Here is a 20,625-nt window from a genome sequence, read left to right as displayed (position 1 = left end):
AGATGGCAAGATATTTATATGCTATTAACTCTTCCCGGATGGCTCCCTAATTGGTGGTAAATTTACAAGTGGGGGAAGTGGGGTGGTGCTGTGGCACCCTACCAATTAAAACACAGGACCTCCGTCTACCAGCTGGTACACTGTATATATGCATATTATACATTCCCACTTCATTCATCATTCATCAGGACATATTTATTTATTCGTTAATCTGCATCCGTTTCCCTGTTCTGTGTATTTTATGTATCTCTCCTCGGCCACAGGCATCGCGGTCACAAAAAAAGCATTTCCCTGCCAGTTATACTGTGTATGACTATGTATGTGACAAATAAACTTGGAACTTTGAACAAATAAAACACATGATCATAGTCTTTGTTTAATGACTTGTTCAGGTTGGTGGATCCTGAAGCGATCCAGGAGCGCTGACGCTACAGATTCATGAGAGGGCCCAGTGACATACTGGAATGCATCACTAAGGGAAGTCTTGTTAAAACATATGGAAATACAGCATCAGCTTAATATTGTCACTTGCAAGAGACCTTTGATAACCAAACAGAGACGAAGGCCTTACAGTGTGTCTCTGTAGTGTGTGTGAGAGAGTGTGTGTGTGTGCGCGCGCATGTGTGTGTGTGTGTGTGTGTGTGCGCGTGTGTGTGTGTGTGTGTACCTGGTGGCAGGTCTCCTCCCACTGTCTCTGCAGGAGCTCTAACCTTTCCTGCAGCACGGTGAGGTCATCAGAGCTAACGTCCCCTGAGAGAGAGTCTCTGAGCATACACAGGGCAGCTAGGTGTTCAGCCCAGCCCTCTGTGCTCCCGTCTAATTCCTACATCACACACACACGCACGGATGCACACACACACGCACGCACGCATGGATGCACACACACAAACCAGAAACATACATGTTTAAATACACATTATGACAGTAAACAAGTGTGTCTTTCCCATCTAAAGTCAACACAAGCTAATATTTGCATTCTAAATACTTGAGCTGTATCCTCATAGCCCCTGTAAACTGCCCAGTGTGCCATTGCCTTTCGGATCAATAACAAATAACATTAACAGTGCATTTTCATTTATTTTATGTGTAAGCAGGAACAAATTATATAACATTTATCCCCAGTGACGCTGATAACTACCACACGAGAGGCATTTCTTGAAATGTGCTGCGTTTCATTACGGATCGACTACAGGGGAACAGTTATAAACCGCAAACCGCACAACCAACACACATGATTGGCCCTGCTGGTGCCTGAGTCTGGGGCTCTTCGCACCACTCTAACTGGCCAGACACCCACAGCATGAGTCCACAGAGAACACGGGCTAGGGCTTCAGCGCATTTACCAGGGAGCACGCAAGAAGCAGACAGCAGCACATGCACTGGCTCAGAAAGCTAACCGCCATGTCTGAGAGGCTTCCACACTCACAGCTGCCTCCCTCGGGCTCTGAGTCAGTGCTCAGCTGACGGGGAGATCGTGCAGATGGCCAGCTCCGCCTCCAGCCCCTTCCTTCTCCGCCCCCACACAGCTCCGCCCACCGCACCCGTGCTACCGCGAAATCACGCAGGAACTGTACTCCGGGGATGCCCCAGAGATGGGAAGCTAATCCGTGAGTATGGACTTTACGCACAGTTCCTTCACTTACACACACACACAGGCTCTGTACGTCCATGTGCCAGTCGGGGAGGTCTTAGCCAGTGCTCAAAACCGCCACAGAGGTAAGCCGTGTACCCAGTCCGACTGAACATTAAGCATTCAGCCTTTCCATGCTAGACCAGTTGAAATGCTGCAAAAAAGGCTGTTGGGTCCAGCGGAACTGATCCGGACGCCGCGAGCGTGACGCGAGCGTGTGCTTACCTTGCAGCGGATCTGCTCACTGTGCAGGTCTTCATGGTGTTCGGGTAAGGGCAGAGAGAGCTTGCTCTTAAACGCCCGCAGCTTCTCGTGTGACGCAGCAATTCCTTTCTCACACTGCTCCCAGTCCTGCGTGCACACACACACACACACACACACACACACACACAGACACGCGTGCACACACACACACACACGGACACGCGTGCACACACACACACACACGGACACGCGTGCACACACACACACACACACACACACGGACACGCGTGCACACCCACACACACACACACACACACGTGCGTGCACACACACACACACACACACACACACACACACACACGGACACGCGTGCACACCCACACACACACACACGTGCGTGCACACACATACACACACACACACGGACACACGTGCACACACACACGGACACGGACACGCGTGCACACCCACACACACACACGGACACGCGTGCACACCCACACACACACACGGACACGCGTGCACACCCACACACACACACACGGACACGCGTGCACACAAGCACGCATGCATACACACGCATGCATGCACATGCACACCCACACACAAACACACACACACAAACACGTGCACACACACACACACACACACACACACACAAACAGTATGTAAAGGCTTCATTCAATGAACTGGCATCTATGCAGTGGCTTCAGTGGAGTCTAAACACAAGTGCAGAATGAGCAGTTCTATATCCTGCTCATCCCTCCTGCATGCTAATTAACAGACACAGATACTCACGCGTGTATTCAGCGCTAATGCTACAGCAGATTAAGGCTAAAATACACACCATCATCAGGAATGCTATCGGTCACGAGCTACACTGCAGAAACAGCAGAACACCAGGGCAACACTTTGCCTCTCAGGCGCGCAAAGCTACAAACGATACTTCCAGCGTTGGGCACAAAGTCAGAGCTACACGCTGCAATCCCAAGTGAACGGGTTTACACAAACCGAGCTGAGAGAGAAAGAAACAGAAGGAGAGAGAGAGACACACACACACACACACACACACTGACATGCACATCCCGCAGATGCACAGCACTGTGGTACCTTCCGTCCCGGTAGGGTGCTGGAGGAAGAGCACAAGGGGAGTCATGTTTCCTGGTTCATCCCTTTGGATGGATGATTCTATTCCCCTGAATGCTGGATCGAGTGTACTGTACTGTACATAGACTCAGTGCCTCGCTCCTGTTTCACACTACACAGCACACTCCATCTCACCCCTCCCTCACTCTCTCTCACTCTCTCTCTCTCTCCCTCTCACTCAGTCTCTCTCCCTCTCACTATCGCTCTCCCTCTATTACTGTCTCTCTCTCTCCCTCACTCTCTCTCTCTCTCTCACTACCCCTCTCTCTCCCTCTCTCTCTCTCTCTCACTACCCCCCCCTCTCTCTCTCTCTCTCACTACCCCCCCCTCTCTCTTTCGTTCTCTCTCTCTCACTACCTCTCTCTCTCTCTCTCTCTCTCTCTCCAGCTGTCACACTCTCCCTTTCCATTTCCATTTTTAAGGCTCTTCCTCTGCTGGAACTCCCCCGCTCTGCTTCCCTTGCTGGTACACGACCATAACTGGAGCGCTGCCAGCAGATCCCAGCGCATCGCGTGCACCGTTTTTCAGCTCAGTGGGGTTTGTATGGTCTGCAGCACCAACCAAAGCTAAGCTAAACCAAAGCCAACGTTTGGGACGCTATGATAACGACGGACACGGGACTTGGTGAGCCGTGATATTTACCAAAAATCGAGCATACCGAGCGTCGAAGACCCACACAGCGCAAGCAGCCAAGGACGCGCAAGCTCTACTCAGTCATTAGAGGTCACAGCACTGCTGTCAAGGCCCATGCCAAAAAAGGAAAAAATAAGAAAACAAAATCTCTCAGTAGCTAAACATGCTACACTGCACGAACTATGGTGTTCCCAGCTGTAACAGCTGTAAATGTAAATGTAAAAATGACACAGCTAGAGAGTAAACTCTTAGTGTTTGTTTGTTACAGTGTTTCCTCAGATGAACTTAGAGAACGAGTACTTTTTTAGTTTGCTGCTAAAAGATGATAACAGTGCCAACACCCTGCTCCGTGCAGACCACACGGGAGCCGAAGAAAGCTTCGGTTCGACACGCTGCGAACAGAGCGGAACCTCAGCGGAGCGATAGCCGCTCTATCTCATGCGCTACCTTCAGCAGGGAGAGCAACTCCTTCTTCCTCTCGTCCAGGCGGATGCTGGCGCCCCTCCATCGCTCCTGCAGGTCCGTGAGCTCGGCCTGCAGGAGCGCCTCCGCCCGGGCATCCGCCGACAGCAGCAGCTGCCGTCCGGCTTCCACCGCCAGGATGTAGCTGCCCTGCTGCCGCTGCAGGACCCGCTCCTTCAGCTGGTGGAGCAGAGGGTGGAGGACAGAGAGTGTCCGGTTAACGGGACCCGCGCAGATTCGGACTAGTGCAGAGCCCGTTTTTTTCTAGATTCAGTGAAACCAACTTGAAGGGCCTTGGATTAAAAATGACAATAATGCATTTTGAATGTTATTAAATATTTTCTCTGAGTCAACATAAGAGCACAGGTAGCAATCGTTTCCGAAGGCCCGAGAGCCCACCGCCCTGCGCGGTTTCCTGTTTCCACTGCTCTGGGACCCCAGATCCAGTCCTAGAAGGGCTTGATGTTGACCTGGCTCAGGAAAAGCAGAAATGGCGCAAGGCAGCAGGTACGCGGGAGCGGAGCCAAGAACCCCCGCGGTTATTACGGCGCGTGGCAGACAGGCACTGGGTCTTTGGCTCCCCCTTCACCTGTATGCGGTCCAGGATCCGACGGGCCTGCTGGAGCGCTACCCTCCCTCCCTGTGGCTCCTCCTCCTTCGGTTCCAGCCACGCCTCCTGCAGCCAGAGTCGCAGTTTCTTCGATAGCTCGGTGTAGCGCCGCCACTGGCAGACGAGCGCGTCGATCACACCGCGCCTCTGCTGTGCTAGCCGCACTACGCCCTGCCACCGGTTACTCAGCAGTGCCAGCTTCAGGCCAAAGTCGTCCCTGTGGGGCAACAGGACGGGGCACAACTGCACTCACACACAGCGGCGTCAAATGCAACGACTCAAGGTCATTCCAGGTAAACGAGGGTTGGGACTGATCCCACGTTTGCAACCAACCTGTCCTCCACTTGTCCCTGATTCAACAGCTGATGGCCATCACTAATAATGGAATAGAGGATCTGATGCCGACTGAACATTTCAGCCTGAAACAGCTACACACACACACACACACACACACACACATACGTAATTGGGGCGATTACATGTTAAAGCTTGAGGCTCTTGTGTGTGTCCTGCGTCCCCTGTCCCCTCGTCCCTGTACCTCATGCTCTCTCTGCTGCTCCAGGAGGCTCTCGTAGTTCCCAGAGATCTCAACAGCCATCTTCCCCTCCACCTGTGTGAGGAAGTTCATCCAGGCCTCACACTTCTCCAGGAAGCTCTGTCTCTGCAGAACCAGGGCCTGCAGCTTACTGCACACACGCACACGCTTCGTGGTGTTCATGGATATGAATGTTCATAAAATGCAGAGCATGTCTGTCGAGCTAAGCTTTAGGGTCGTTAGCTATGTACAGCAGCTGCGGTTTATGGACCTGAATCTCTCTGTGGCATGAGCTGAGGCAAACGTCCAGCTCCTGTTGAGGTGCTGTAGGCGCCTGATCTCCTGGTCACTCAGGGGAAGCCTGTAGCCGACGCCGTTCAGACGTTCCAGGTCAGGGGACAGGAGGCTCAGCTTCAGCATCTGGTTCTGGACATGGTGGAAACGCAGCGTCACGCTCGGCCTCCCCTACGGACCCCGCTACGCTCTACAGGAAGCAGCGGCCCTGACGGCTCTTACTTTCAGCACTTCCATGCGTTCTTGCAGAGAGGGGAGGTCCGCGGACCTGCCAGGATCCGACTCCCTCAGAACTTCCTCCACTCGTTCGGGCCACTGGCTCAGAGCGTCCAGCTCCTCCATGAAGCTCTCGTAGTCCTTCACGCCAGCCTGACCGAGAGCAAAGAAGAGCAGGAGCCGATAACAGTCAAGGCCATTTGGTACTCACCACTGATGTGTAGCCTGATGAGGAGTGAATTCTTTTTTTTTAATGTATGAAAGTATTCACACAAGAATTACCATATATGGTAGTTGGCAGTTATTTGGAAGAAATATCACAAAAGGCACAGAGGTTGTGCCAACCTGAGGTTTTGACATCAAATTGGGATTTGACAAAAAAGTAAAAAGACATAAAACTTGTGACAGTGATTTTGAAAGATAACTCTGGTTTCTTTTTGTGTTTTTTTTTTGTGTGTGTGTGTGTGTGTGTGTGTGTGTTAGCGCACATGACTACCACCAAGAGGATTTGGGTTTGAGACTGGGTGTGGTTGCTGCCTTTGCTCCATTTGTTAGCACTCAAGAGCAGAGGCTTAACGCTCACCTCTAGCAGAGACTGCTGCCTCTGCAGGGCGTGTCCCACTGTTGCCAGGCGATGGCTGAGTGACAGATAGTCTGTGTGAAAAGTTGCCATAGCAGATGGCTCCACTTGCTGCCTCAGCTGTTCCTCCACCTCTGTCAGCAGCTGCAGGGTGGACAGGACTGAGCCGTGGGTCTTCAGCAAGTCCTGTAGAAATGACACACAGGCTCACACTTACTATACGCAAGCAAGCAAGCGAATATTGAATGTTAGTCATGATACTGATTCTCAATGTGTTCATGAGACATCTCAACTTCATGATTAGCTGCTTCCCTTGCTATGAATCTAGAAGTGAGATCATCCTGTGCAGTGAGGTCATTCCGTCACAAGCTGTTTGAATTATGACTAAATTGGGGAATGTGATCTAACAGAGATATGGTATTTGACATAATTAACACATTAAGTAACATTCATGTTTGATCGTGGTTTAAGTAGTAATGGTGCTACTTGGATCATCAGAAGTCAGATGGGCTTACATTGCAGTCACAGATCCAGGCCTTCACCTCCTGCTCTGCGATCTCCTTTTGCATGGCGCTGCTGAGCAAACACTCCGCCCTCTCCTCTATCCTTTGGACGTCTGCGCTGCTGCTCTCATGGAGCTCCTTGTAGCGCTGCCACAGCTGAAGCAGACTCTTACTGCTCCTCAGCTGGTCCGCGATCTGCTCCAGCAACGTGTTCCATCTGTGGACAGCAAGGAGAACCATTTAGAAGCTGCGTTCGGGTCAGCGGGCACGCCAGGGCCGGCGTGAAAGCCCACCTGTGGTTGACGTCAGCGAGGGCTGCGTGGAGGGCGTCGGCTGCTGAGGGGTGGCAGTCTCCCAGCAGCTGCTCGGTGAGAGAACCGAACTTCATCAGGCTGCTCTCCTGACTTTCCAGCTCCTCCTGGAGATTCTGGTCGCAGGCAAGAAACAAACGCACACACACACGCACACCCATATCAGAAGAGCATCAGGAGACCACCAGCAGAGCAGCAACGAGCCACCGGGAGGGAACAGTAGACCTACCTCGAGGTTCTCCACCTGGACGAGCACAGCCTCTGGGGAGCCGGTGAGGAGGCTCAGCCGGGAGATGGAGTAGTGGCCTTCCAGCAGATAGCCCTGGATCTCCTCAGACGCGCGCTTGTACAGGCTCCACTGCTCTAGGACTGCACGCAGACTTCCCTTTACCTGCCCAATCTACACACAGACACGTTTTATATGCACCTATGAATACGGTGCCAAACCTTTTTTAACGTAGGTCACAAGTGTTTAGCTTTATAGGTGCAGTGAAAACGGTAACAATACAGTAAAAAATATATCATGCTGTGTAACTGAAACAATAAAGCACTAAAAATGTGCACTAAAATGATCTGACTGATATTTTTACTCGGTTTTTACTGCTGAGTATGTTCTCTGCCGACAGTTCCAGCGGCTGTCTGCTGGAATGAGCGATATCCTGAGCTCACCAGCTGGTCCAAGTTGGTCCAAGACTGGTTCAGCCCCTTAAGGGTTTCCATGACAGCACTGGAGGCCTCTCCTTCCTTGTGGCGGATGAGCAGGTATCCTTTTTCCCCCACTTTCCCCAGGTCCTTCTCCTTCTCCTTCACCAACTCCTCCAGCTCCTGATGGCCACAAAGAGTCGCCGTTTCTTTAGAGGTGTGCGGCGGGCATGCGTGTAGCTCATCTACGTGACCCTTTGTCGTGTGGCCCCAGTGAGCACACAGGGAGTGATACCTGGCAGTCTTTCAGCACGTTCTGGGCTGAGGCCACGTCCTCGATCCTGGGCTTCTTCTTGAGTTTTTCCTCCTGTGTGCCAATCCAGGTTTTCAGGGTCTGGACCCCATTTTCATACTCCACCCAGCTCTCGAGCAGACCTTCCAACAGCTGGATCTAAAGCACGGGGAAGTCGAGCATGGGATGACCCAGGTCAGGATGCGAACAGGAACACAAAGGCAAGCACTTCACTAAGACAGAATTGCCAAGAATACTGTATATGTATGCAGAGGACGTAAAGATAAAGCCATTAAGCTTTACTTTCTTTACACGTCACGTGCGCTGCCTCTGCAGTGATCTATGCGCATACAAACGGAAGGTCCGCCGAGGAACCGGCACCCTGTGCAGGTAACTGCAGGCTGCACCTTTTCAGTGATGAGCCCCTGTAGGATCTGCCAACGGCGGTTCATGGCTCCCAGCCGCTCGGCAAAGTCTGTCTTGTCGCTGCGCTTCCCCTCCACATCCTGGCTGCTGATCTGAAGAACCGACTGGTTCACGAAATCCACCGTCAGCTGCTTGCAGGACAGGTCAATGCGAAAGCCCTGCAGGGAGAGACGGACAGGCAGGCCCCGGGAAAGGCACTTTACACATCCTCGTGCTGATGGTGAGTCGGTTTGATTACATTAATGATTTTGCTTATATTGTTGTGCGTGCTGTACATTGTTAAATAAGGGCTTGTCTCTCTGTTACCTTGTATTTTTGGATGTAGTTCTGCACCATCTCAGAACCCACTGCCTCCATGATCTTGCTCTGGTCTTCTTCTATGGTGTTTTCCATGATTGAAATCCAGCTCATCAGCTCCGTGATGGCATGCCGAGATGCGAGCTTCTCCATCTGCAGCTGCAAGGTGCAAAGGTAATCAGCACAGTTAGCCTGTCCATATACAACTACACAGGTAATCAGCACAGTTAGCCTGTCCATATACAACTACACAGGTAATCAGCACAGTTAGCCTGTCCCTATACAACTACACAGGTAATCGGCACAGTTAGCCTGTCCCTATACAACTACACAGGTAATCAGCACAGTTAGCCTGTCCTTTTACATCTACAGGTAAATGAGACAATAGCGTAAGAAAACTAAAGAAAATACCTTAAGTCGACCTTAAGTTCAAGAGGTTAATGTGAGGCAAAGTATGCATTACGTCAACATGGCACATTTCTCAGCCCTCACCTGGTGGAGCTTCTCCTGGACGACGGGGATGCGCGTGAGGAGGTCGGCCCACTGCGTGTCCACCTGGGCCAGGTGCGAGCGGAGCGCCGCGGTGTCCACCTTCTTCAGCCTCAGCAGCTGGCTGCCGCGGCTCAGCACGGACGAGCGCAGCGAGGACTTGGCGTCCACCTCTTTGGAGAACTCCTGTGGGGAGACCAGACGCATGCAGGGTTGGGGTGACTGCAGCATCTTTTGGGAGGCTTGCGCCAGTACGTTGAATAGGCTTCCGGGAGCTCCTCACCAGAAAAGCATGAAGGTGGTCTCGGACGGTCTCAAGCTCCTGGGGGACGGTTACAGACTGGGCACTCCAGAAGTCGAGCCGGTCTAAAGCTGAAGCCAGCCACTGGCCCAGCTCCACAGAGTCACTCTGGTACCTGCAGGAGCAACAGACACATGCGCACACCCTCATACAGCGAGAAACGGTAGGCCACAAGGGCATCTGGAATATGTTTCCATCAACGTCCATCGACTTGACTGTGATCGCTGAATGATGGGAGGTGTCAGAATGCATGGATGGAGGGAGTGGGCTGCGCGGGGGCAGACCTGGTCCAGTGTTTGAGGGTGGAGTCAAGGCGGTGCAGTTCCTTGTTGACCTTGGTGGTGCAGCTGAGCCAGTGTTCTCCCAGCTGGGTGAGCTGGGCCTCCAGCTCAGAGCAACACATACTCAGCAGGAGTCTCTTCCCGTCCTCCAGGACCTGGTAGAGCTGCTGCTGACGCTCCGTCAGGCCGCTCTTCAGACGCTACGCCACGGGAGGAGAGGAAGGAAGACGTGAAGGAAGGAAGAGCGAAAGAAGCAAATAGACAGAAGAAGACAGAAACAACAAAACAACTTTGTTTAGAACTTTTATAGAATGTAAGGTGTTAATATAAATTCATCATGTTCATGGAGGAACATAAACATTAACTGTAGAGTTAACTGTTCTTTCAGGCTTTCTGGTGGAATCAGTAGGGATTGCCCATTGGTTGCTCTTTACCTGGTAAAGAGCGATTCTCTCACTCAGCCTCTCCTCCGTCTCCTCCACCAGTCCCACAGTGGGAATGCTGCCCTCCACCGCCTCCAGGTGCCTGTACAGAGCCTGGTAGTCCCCCGCCAACCTGCTCCATGACTGAGCCACACCGAACAACAACACGCAGTTCAACGAGCAGAAGTGATGATCCGGTAGTTACACTGCCGTCTCTGCCACGGACACGCGTTGTGTATAACGAAGCAGGTAGCAACACATTCATCTGAATCCGATTCATTTCCAGAGAATGACAATTTTCAGGATTCTTCAGAATAAGTATAGTTTTTACACGCGCGCGCGCACACACCTCCAGGATGCCTTCTAGCTCCACCCCCCTCCTGTGAGCCTGTTTGAGCACAGCCTGTGCGTGAGCTACGGTCTGCTCCAGTGCTTGTGCCTCCCGTTGCACCACTGTCCTGCTGACCTGTCTGAAGGAGGCCTGGGTCAGCACCACATGGGCTTCCAGGCCCTGGAAAAAGTCCTGCACACACAGGCACAACGGCACCAGCCGAATCAGCACTAGGACCGGACCACGTATGGTGTAATTACAGTCAGGGCAAGGTTACAAAGCAGAAACCAATAAGATGGTGTGTGTCTGTGAAAGGCACTATATAAATTTAACTTCTTCTTCTTATTATTATTATTATTATTATTAAGATGTGTAATTGGTGGAGAAAGAATTACTTTGTGCTTGTCCAAGAGGACCTGAACTTCAAGTACTGAGCCTACAGTCATCTTGGGGTCAGCGGCCATCTTGTCCTGGGCCGTGTCTACGAGTTCCTGCAGGTCCTGCAAGGCTTTCTCGTATTGGGCCTTCAGGACAAGCGTCTGGTTTAGACCACTCCGCCTCGAGCCCACCATCTCAACCAGCTCCTCGTACACGTCCTACGGACACACAGCATTAGTGACACAGTGGGACGAGTAAGGCAGACGCTCTGCTCTGACCATAACACAATACTACAGCGTGTTCTATAGCGTTTAGCCATGGAGTGGTTAAGTGCAGGAGGAAAAGCGTGGCTAAGCTAGTCAACAACCACGTCAACAACAATAACCGCAAATCCAGGCAGATAGCCAGCTGCGTGTACCTGCAGCCTGAGCAGCTCCTGTGTGGACACCGGGTCTGGTTGTAGGGTTTCTCCTTTACTCCTCATCTCCAATACTCTCTGCTCAAACTCCCTCAGACTGTCCTCCGCCTCCGCCAGAGTCTGCACACAGCGCACCCAGAGAGCGCATTTAGCTCTTAACGGATACGATACGACAGGTTTGGCTCAAAAAAATACATATTGCACAGTATGCAAGGCCCATGGTTGCACTGTGTAATGCAGGTAAGACTGTGACACCCCTGAGTGGGTGTTTTTGGGCCTAATGAAATGAAATACAATATATGAGATACTGTTAATAAAACCAAGAGTAAAAGGCAGGCGGATTTGATGGAAGTTGACGATGTTACTCCAGCACGAGACATGGAGGAGTCTGCGAAGGTGGAGGCCCTAGCGAGTGCAACTGAACCTGTGTGGGTGAGGGCGTAGGATCGCTCTTCCTTCTCACCTCCATCTGTTTCGAGGCGGGGCGCTCCAGGGCCACGGACATCTTCTGCAGCAGCTGCTGCTTCGAGTCGCTCATGGCGGCAAATAACAGCCTTAATTCAGCCTGAGACGCCGCATGTGAGAGAATAAACAGAGAAACAGGACGAAATAACTACAGGCGACCGGTTTGAAATATGTATATTTATACATTCAGGAATGCAAGAAATACAGCCACCACATGCACCTGGAAGCCGATGTGTTCCTGCAGTCTGACTCTGATACTGTTACATCTCTGCTCCATCAACGGGTCCGCCAGTCTCAGTCTCTCCTCCAACCCCTCCAGAACCTCCTCAATCAGCGCATGCCCTCCTCCATCGCCTCCTCCACCCAGCCACTCTGCATCTCCCAGCGCCTCCCGACACTTAAACACCTCCCTACGAACATTCTTCATCTCCTTACTTAAGCCCTGTGGGAGTGGAGAGAAACATTAGTGTGTGTCAGAAGTTGCTTCTTTTTTTTTTTTTTTATAAATCTCCGAATTGTCGGCCGTCGGACGGGTCGCGCGCTTGAAGGAACCGCGTCTCACCTCAAGATGGCAGAGCTGCGCCTCTGAGTCATCGGAGAGTAGCACGGGGCCGAAGAGCAGGCCGTTCTCGGCGCTGTTCAGCCAGCAGCAGGCTACAGACACAGCCTCATAAAGAGTCTTCTCCAGAGCCTGGCCCCATTTAGTATCAGCGCCCCCTGCCTGTGAGGAGGACACATGACACCAGCAGATCAGTACAGTTCAAGATGAGCAAAAACACAACCTGGAGCCTTTAGGTACTGCAGGCTAAGTTACGAAACGTTGGGGTTTATCTGCACCTTAGTTACTTCCTCCATTGCTTGGCCAAAATTCTCAAAAAGAGTACTGGGGGAGGGGTTGTCCTGGCTCAGCAGCTCCCCTCGGAATAGGCCTGCCGGACTGGACACTCGTGACCGCTGGTACACCTACAAGAGTAGACATGTTTGCTTAGCCATAATTCGGTTCTAGGTTAACCATGTTAACCCCGTCTGCCCGTCTTCCTGTTGAAGGAAGCCGGGAGCTGCGGCATCTGGGTCAGCCGCCTACCGAGCCGAGCTGCCCCTGGTGCGCGCTGTCAAGGAACAGCTGCAGCTTGGCGTGGAGATCCCTGCTCAGGTTCTCCCACTTCGCTCCCATCCGAACCTCCTCGCTCACGCTCTTGGGCTGCTCGGCCGAGTCCTGCATGTCCACGGCACGGCTGGAGGGAGGGACGGAAGGGCAGAAGAACATCAGACAGGACGGAAGGCATAGGAGATCGGTCTGGTCCAAACAGAGGAGGACACGTGAAAAGGCAAGAGGTAGCGCGGACCGGACGGGCACCTCAGACGGGAGGGCGGGGCTCACCTCTCTCCGTTGGGCGTGGTTTGCTGCGAGAGCAGCTCCTCCCCTCGGGAGGCCACGGACTGCATCAGTTTCCTCTGGTCCTCCAGCTGGGCCTCTAACTCCTGCAGAGCACAGAGCGGCGACAGCGTAAGCCCCCCGCACCCTCTCCTGTCCCGTATAGGAAGTGTAGCATTCCGGTGGGAGATGGAGCTCCTACCCTCTGCCTCTGCACGGAGTCCTGGTGCTGCTGGCTGCGAGTGGAGCGGGCCTGGCTGAGCCAGTCCAGCACACTGGGGCTCTGAGACAGCGACTGGTCCGGCTCATTCTCTTCCTGCTCCAGCAGCGAGTCCTGGACACCATCAACATCACGTTAAAACCTGCACAGGGTCCCGCGCACACGGGACACCAGAGACGCATGGTTCTAAACACCCGGGATACGCGGACGAATGGAAACGGTCATTTTCGGACATTCCAGAAGGTTCTGAAAGAATACGCGAATGTAGCGATCTGTTTCATGCACCGCGCCACTAAGACTCTGAACCCTCCATAAGGAGGCCTTGTCGTATCAAACATACACAGCAAAGTTTTAAACGTGGAGAAATATTATGATTTTACAGAAGCTCTCCAAGTTTGGTGAAAACAAAGATGCTCCTGTGTTCACTCTCACAAAGCCCCGACTGCTGGGACAAAATGGTGCTGGAGTGTGACATGCATCCAGTAAAGGGCAACACAGGCCAACCGCCTAAGAGGACAGCCGCGTGTGTGTTGCACAACGGTCTCCATGGCAGCACACTGTGCTTGGTGACTGCTCATTAGCTGCAGCAGTACAGCACCGATTAGGTATAACTACGGCAAGAAGCGCACAGATGTTTCCCCTTTGGCAGGATACCGGGCGTGCACCTGGGGTTACAGAGTGGCAGGCGCAGGGGTTTGGGCGGGGATTACGGCGGGATGGTTGCGAAGGCGGGGGTTTTGGTTGAGGGGGAGGAGTTCAGATGAGGACAGGGCTCGGTGCGGTGGGTGGGGTTTGGCTGAGGGGGTGGGGGTAACTCACCTGTATGTGTGTGTGTTTGTCGTGCAGGATGTGCTGCAGCTCCAGCAGGCTATCCTTCAGGCCACGCAGCTTATGGGTGAGCTGCTCGGCGTCGCCGCGGGTGGCCGCCTTGCCCTCCAGCAGCAGGCTCTCGCTGTGCACGGACAGCTCGGACAGGAACAGCACCTTCTGCTCGATCTCTTGCAGCATGTGCTACAGGGGGAGAGCAGGAGAACAAGGAGCTCAGCCACTCCCAGGAGAACCAGGAGAACACCAGGAAAGCCACGGCTCACGTTGTGACTTCTGGGCTTAAACTTTATGTTAATAAAGTGAATGAATATGTTAATAAAGTGCTAATAGAGGTCAGCAAAGTAAAGTCTGAGAAGAACTGTTCCCTGTTCAGCACAATATAGCAATGAAATTCAAATCCCTCCAATGAGTCCATCTCACACATACAAACACATGGAAATGTTCATATCATTGTGCCTACTATGAATATGCATGTGGCAAATAAATTTTGATTTGATATGCAAGCACACACACACACAATTTATCTATCCTCTCTATCAATATTTCTCCATCATAGGGAACCCTGTGTTCATACCCTCCTGCAAATAACACTGCAAATACGCGTCATAAACTTGACTACCCCTGCCAAGGCTGAGTATCCAAGATGCAGCTTGCATGCTGAAATAGCACATACACAAGCGAAGGAAAATAAGACAGACAAGATACGTGTGTGTGATTGTGCTAATCGGGCATGTGAGACAGAACCTGGTGGTAATCTTCTGGATCTGCTTAAAATCAGATCTGCACCCCTCTGCAGGACTGCAGGACACACACAGCATCAGGAATCATGTGGAAAAGTATGTATAACAATGATAGATCTCAAGTGTCTCCCGAGAACGATTTAAAAGGGCCTGGAGCACTGCGACGTCCTCTCCAGATCGCAGGGGAAAGGAAGGAAGCCCATAATCCCACCAGACCGCAGGACTAAGGAAAGACACTCATGTCTAACTAATTAGATTCTCCATATGCAGAATGACTAGGTGTAACAACCTGGATCGAAATGTTCCAAATTCACATGGAACTTGATTATTACACCCTGATTATTACATGTATTATGACTGTTGTTACCATATTTTCAAATGTAAATGTAATCTATGGTTTATAAGGTACAAAATGATAACTGTATTAGAGAAATGTCAAACATTTGGGGGAATTTCATAAACCTGGCATCCTGCTTGAATTTCAAGAGGTGTAAAAAGGGTCATGGCGGAATGTTAATCCCTGAGTTTGACAGCTATAATTTAAAATATTCCGGACAAACTATTATATATAGCAGCCTTTTTGAAACTTATGTACTTGGAGAATATGTACTTGGAGAAAAGTTCCTACTTAATTTCCATGTAATACATGCAACACTAAACTTCCAGGAGAACTTAGCAATGAATATAAAAAGTCCTTCAACAACACTTCTATCTTCCTTTACACCTCCACTGCTAAAATAGAGAAGGTGAGGAGGACAGAGTGCAGGAACGTACAGCGCTGCCATGTGGTCACAGACACCGTTGGCCTGCTGCTCACCTGACAGTCCTTCAGCTGCTCCTCCATGTCCATGTCTTCTGGATGTGGCCGAAGGGCGGAGCTAAGCGTGGCACGGGTGCTCAGCAGCCAATGGTCAAGCTCCTCTGCCTCGCTATGGTAACGCTGCAGGGCCTGCTCCTGCCTCTGCTCCTCCAGCTGTTCGTTCAGTCGCTCCTGTAGAGGGTTCGGGGGCATGCCCTTCTACTCAGTTCTGCATCTCTTTAGCACAAATGCATTTCTTACTGAAAAACCCAAAGGGCCGTTAGGAGAAGGATCTCGGAGTTATAGCTTCTGAAATGGTTATGGTAAATCATTGCGGCAAAGCTTCCAAAAGCGTTTGACTCCTTAATATAGAGCGTGGAGTCCTGAACAACTCCTCTCAACTTCATCAACAACAGGTGAGGTGTCCAGTGCAGTGGCCGTGTGGGGAATTTGCATGGCCATATGCATGCGTGTGTGTACAGTTTGGTCTGTTGTCTGCAAGGACCGTGAACAGGAAGCAACATTTCAGGACAGACCCCGGAAATACAAAGGGAAGGGAACAAAGGAGGTGCACAACAAGGCAGCATAAACATGAAACCTAGCTATCATAAAGGACCGTGAAGTTAAGATATAAGTGGGAGAAACGACTCTAAGGGAATATCTTCTTTCTGCATCATTTTTTGGGTTTTGCTGGCTGACATTTGAACGGCAACGCTCATCTAAATAGCCAAACCAGACTTTGTTCGTCAAAGCCTAGAGACGTCTCTGCGTGTTGACTCCACCGCAGAACGGCAGCAGCTCACCTCCAGGAGCTGGCGCTTGCCGGAGGCCTTCATGCGGATGGTTGCCATCCGCTCACCCAGCACGGTGAGGGTGGAGTGCAGCGCCAGCCGGTCGCCCGCGTCCCGCTCCGGGCTGCCGCCGTCGTCCTGCTGCAGCTCCTCCGAGAAGCACTCCTGCAGGGCGCTGATCTCGTCCTGAAGCATCAGGACCTCGTCCATCAGGGCCTGCAACGTTAGTAGCAGAGGGATAAAAAAGAGACGTCCACGTTTTAAGGGCGTGGGACCTCGTGAGGGTGAGTCTAAAGAGATGGGGGGGGGGGGGCGCCAGAAACACTTTCTGGGAGACCGGCAAGAAGAGTGCGGCAGGTAGGCTGGTGCAGAAAACCCACAGGACACAACCATCTCAGGATAAACAGGGTGACGCTAGGTATTTGGCGCCTCGAGTGGCAGTCGGATGGGTAAACGGCGCCCAGACACCCCGTATCCGGCCCTGACTCTCCGTCTGCTTCACCTGGTGTGCTGCCATCTGGCTCTCGGGGCTCTTGCCAGGTTCCAGGCCCTCGCTGAGGGAGGATTCCACGGACTCCATCTTGGTGGAGATGGACTGCAGAGCCTCCTGGTAGTGCTGCTGTCTCTCTAGGGCCTCATAGAGACTCTTCTGCTTTTCACTGATCTGCGCAGAGCGACACACAGACAGACGGCGTGAGAGAGAGAGAGAGAGAGAGAGATGAAATTAAACGAGAGGAAAAAAAATAAGATGCTACCAGTGGGTGTCAATGTGGCCACCTACCACGTTTTTCAGCGTCTCCCATGAGCGCTGCAGGTCATCCAGGTTAGCGGAGGTGGCGGACTCCATGCACGGGTCGAACAGCTCCTGCAGAGGGGCGCGGCCTAGCAGGGCCCTTCCTGTGGCCTGGAGCAGAGACAGCACACGAGCAGTGAGCCCCTCTTCCTCACCTGCACACTGCAAGCCAAATCTGTGCACACCATCATGGCCCGATGATGCTGCCTGACGCTCAAACGGTCCGAGTTCTGTACTTCACGGCCATGTTCAATCGCCCCCATCCAGCACGAGGCCCGACACACTACACTGCATTGTTCAGACCAGTATTTGTTCCTAATTAACTTAATTCCCACATCGAACCGGAACTATATTGCTGTTCGTTGTTTGCAAAGGTTTATATACATGAAACACAGATAAACAATTAATTGTTTTAAACAAAAATGTCTTTACAGAAATGTTTTTACAGAAAACATCGTTAGCCATCTTACAAATGAGTGACATTATGAACGCACAGACACAGAAACACAGTCAGGAATGAGGACAGCTGTCGTGTAGATGACATCATCTTTGGCAAAGGGTTTTCACTGGAGCTATTCATTATTCCACAAATACTGTGACTGTGTGTGTGTGTGTTTGAAATGCTACATTCCAGACATCCTGACATCATCAGTTCTTCCCACCTTATCAAGTCCCCTGACTCTGTTTGTGGTCTTTATCCCAATATGCTCCCCCCTCCCACTCTGTCATGTCTAGCTCTGCCAATCAGAGGTCAGGGCTGCAAGTATCGCTCCCATATCAGAACGCCACTAATAAATAGGTGGAAAACAGCTGCAAACAAACAGCCAAGCGTCGGTGAAAACAAGAGAACTGGGTTAAAAAGGGTCAGCCGCTTGTCAGAAGCAGGGAGGTTTGGCCGGGTCCGGAGCAGCAGGTAGCTAACCCTATATGAGGCAGCCCGTCGGAGTTGCGCAGCGGAGGCGGGAGGTACCTGGTTAAGGGAGGCATCAGCACTAGGCCCAGGAGAGGGGGACCTACAGGCAGGAGGGGAGGACACCTCACTGTTGGTACCCTCCTCACCAGACTCCTCCGTTACCGGAGAGAGGAGAGTATGACAGCGACCTGCAGTCATCTAGCCAACGCACACAGAAAGGCAGAGTTAGAAAGGAGGTACAGAGGGAGCGTGCAAACACACACACACACACACACACACACACACACACACAGCAAAGGAGGGAGAGAATCCCATGAGAGGAAGGTAGGGGAAAAGAACAAGCAGAATGGCAGGGAAATGGTGGAAGCATGGATATAAGAAGCCTCGGAGCATAAATTCATGTCCCAGAAAGTGAGGAGCGAAGGGGGGAAAGCTGAATACGAGAGCAGGGAAAGGTGGGGAAGAGGGGAAGGAGCAGAGCAGAGTGGGGAGAAGCACAGCCCACCACGCTGGTACACCGCAGGGAACGACACAATTACGCTCTTTACAGGAGCAACGTCGTTCTAAAGGAATGGACCTTAAGGACCAACAAGAGCAGAGCCTCATTGCTCCTACACACACACGCGCGCACACGCACGCACGCACGCAGAATAACAAAGAAGTCAAAAACACTGACGAACTGGCAAAGTGAGCTAAGATGAACATTTATAGCTCTGAGCCATTATGCTAAAATTAGATCTTTCCCAGCTCAACTAATGCAAAGCACACTTTCTTACACACACACACACACACACACACACACACACACACACACACACACTTATACCCTGTCTCTCTTGGTCATAAGGAATGACTGAATGCTTGAGCAAAGAGTACAGACAGACTCTCAGACAAACTGTGGTCAGCGCTCTTCTCGTGGTTAATATGGAGCTTGGCCCCCTCGCGTAATTCGGTTTCTGAGCACTTTCTTGGTGATGCAACTTCGGGGCAATCGCTCACCCATCCCAGAGCACACCCTCATCCTGTTTCCTGACCCACTGCATAAACAACTACGTGACGTGACTGTATGACACTGCAAGCAGAAGGACAGCATTCTCCACAGAGAGAGAGAGAGAGAGAGAGAGAGAGAGAGAGAGAGAGAGAGAGCGAGAGAGAGAGAAATAACAGAAGGTTTCTGATGAACAGATGCACGTCTCAGAGAGAGGAGGGAAATGAGACACAGAGGGAGGCGTGCGTATAATACCCCAAGTCGGTCGCGGCGGCGTTCAGGAAGCCACGCTGCGGCCCCCGCGCGAGTCTGCGCGAGCGTGTGTGGAGCACTCACCATGACGACGGAGGGGTGTGTAGAGGGGTGCTTGGCCATCTCCTCGTCCTCCTCCTCCAGCTCCTCCAGGCCGTCCGAGAGGCCGTCCACCTCGCTAACGGTCAGCAGCATGGTGGCGTGCTTGGCTTTCACCGTCAGCATCTTGCACTTGGAGTTCAGGGCGGCGATCTGCTCCTGGTAGCCTTTTATCTTCTGGGCCAGCTCCTGTCACGACAGCAGGTTACATTCCGTTAGCCTCCACCCCCGAAGCCCGGGCCGCTTGGTTTAGTCCACAAGGCAAAGCAAACATACGAGGTCCAGATAAAGTCCAGCATGGGAAGGTGGGAGGGGGGGAATTTATGAGTCAAGGCAGAGAAAGGCAGCAGCACATTAAACAGAAAGGATTTGCGTCTCTGCTTCTCTGCCTCTCTCTATTTCTGTGTCTCTGCCTGTTCGCAGTGAGGGAGAAAAAAAAACAAAAACCCGCAAGCCAGCAATTGCTCAGTCAAACGCATTCTAAACTCCCAGCCAATGACAGAGCTTCTGAGGCGGGACAGTTACCAGGGCTTTCTGCAGAAGCTTACTCGACAGACAGTGATCTGGGCCAATGAGAGAAAGGAGGGGGCAGGGCAACAGCCAAGGAAGAGAGACTTACTGGAGCAGTTCTATACTTCCTCTCTAGCCGGCCACACACACACTCACACAAAGAGACTGGCATGCGGAAATGACCTCAGTGAGAGGGATAGCCCCCGCCCCGCATAAATTTCCTCGTTCCCTCTGGCTGGTGAGAGTGTTGAGAGGGCGGGGCAGAGCTCAGATTACAGGTCACGCCCTCCCTCTCTGTGTCTCTCTCACACACACATACGCACGCACGCACGCACGCACGCACGCGCCTAGTGCTGCTAATGAGGTCATGTGGGAGAGGGAAAACCGCAGTACTCAACTCTGCGGAGGAAAACGAGAGCAGGTTATTAGTGGACAGCCATGTCAAGCACCA

The 20,625-nt window shown here is 52.0% G+C and overlaps 1 protein-coding gene across 1 annotated transcript in view; it reads right to left on the bottom strand.

Moving 5' to 3' along the window:
- The window catches only part of syne1a (spectrin repeat containing, nuclear envelope 1a), a 92,585-nt gene that overhangs the window by 16,793 nt on the left and 55,167 nt on the right, over positions 1-20,625 (bottom strand). The window contains exons 83-119 of the mRNA XM_035523949.1: positions 19,650-19,853; positions 18,383-18,523; positions 17,401-17,523; positions 17,122-17,283; positions 16,632-16,835; positions 15,847-16,020; positions 14,281-14,472; positions 13,444-13,575; positions 13,248-13,348; positions 12,951-13,101; positions 12,704-12,829; positions 12,429-12,587; positions 12,087-12,308; positions 11,865-11,966; positions 11,402-11,521; positions 11,001-11,201; positions 10,624-10,797; positions 10,287-10,418; positions 9,856-10,052; positions 9,554-9,686; positions 9,274-9,456; positions 8,791-8,940; positions 8,466-8,642; positions 8,062-8,217; positions 7,794-7,949; positions 7,354-7,524; positions 7,107-7,240; positions 6,826-7,030; positions 6,314-6,496; positions 5,737-5,883; positions 5,492-5,646; positions 5,224-5,371; positions 5,019-5,113; positions 4,665-4,902; positions 4,061-4,255; positions 1,856-1,981; positions 668-823 (exon numbers count right to left, since the gene is read on the bottom strand). Coding sequence (XP_035379842.1) covers positions 668-823; positions 1,856-1,981; positions 4,061-4,255; positions 4,665-4,902; positions 5,019-5,113; positions 5,224-5,371; positions 5,492-5,646; positions 5,737-5,883; positions 6,314-6,496; positions 6,826-7,030; positions 7,107-7,240; positions 7,354-7,524; positions 7,794-7,949; positions 8,062-8,217; positions 8,466-8,642; positions 8,791-8,940; positions 9,274-9,456; positions 9,554-9,686; positions 9,856-10,052; positions 10,287-10,418; positions 10,624-10,797; positions 11,001-11,201; positions 11,402-11,521; positions 11,865-11,966; positions 12,087-12,308; positions 12,429-12,587; positions 12,704-12,829; positions 12,951-13,101; positions 13,248-13,348; positions 13,444-13,575; positions 14,281-14,472; positions 15,847-16,020; positions 16,632-16,835; positions 17,122-17,283; positions 17,401-17,523; positions 18,383-18,523; positions 19,650-19,853 — 5,925 coding nt within the window. The remainder of the gene's footprint in view (positions 1-667; positions 824-1,855; positions 1,982-4,060; positions 4,256-4,664; positions 4,903-5,018; positions 5,114-5,223; positions 5,372-5,491; positions 5,647-5,736; positions 5,884-6,313; positions 6,497-6,825; positions 7,031-7,106; positions 7,241-7,353; positions 7,525-7,793; positions 7,950-8,061; positions 8,218-8,465; positions 8,643-8,790; positions 8,941-9,273; positions 9,457-9,553; positions 9,687-9,855; positions 10,053-10,286; positions 10,419-10,623; positions 10,798-11,000; positions 11,202-11,401; positions 11,522-11,864; positions 11,967-12,086; positions 12,309-12,428; positions 12,588-12,703; positions 12,830-12,950; positions 13,102-13,247; positions 13,349-13,443; positions 13,576-14,280; positions 14,473-15,846; positions 16,021-16,631; positions 16,836-17,121; positions 17,284-17,400; positions 17,524-18,382; positions 18,524-19,649; positions 19,854-20,625) is intronic.

Source organism: Electrophorus electricus, chromosome 3 (assembly GCF_013358815.1).
Source record: "Electrophorus electricus isolate fEleEle1 chromosome 3, fEleEle1.pri, whole genome shotgun sequence".
Taxonomy (NCBI): Eukaryota; Metazoa; Chordata; class Actinopteri; order Gymnotiformes; family Gymnotidae; genus Electrophorus; species Electrophorus electricus.
Note: the sequence above shows the minus strand (reverse complement) of the source record. Positions and strands in the feature narration are given on the sequence as shown.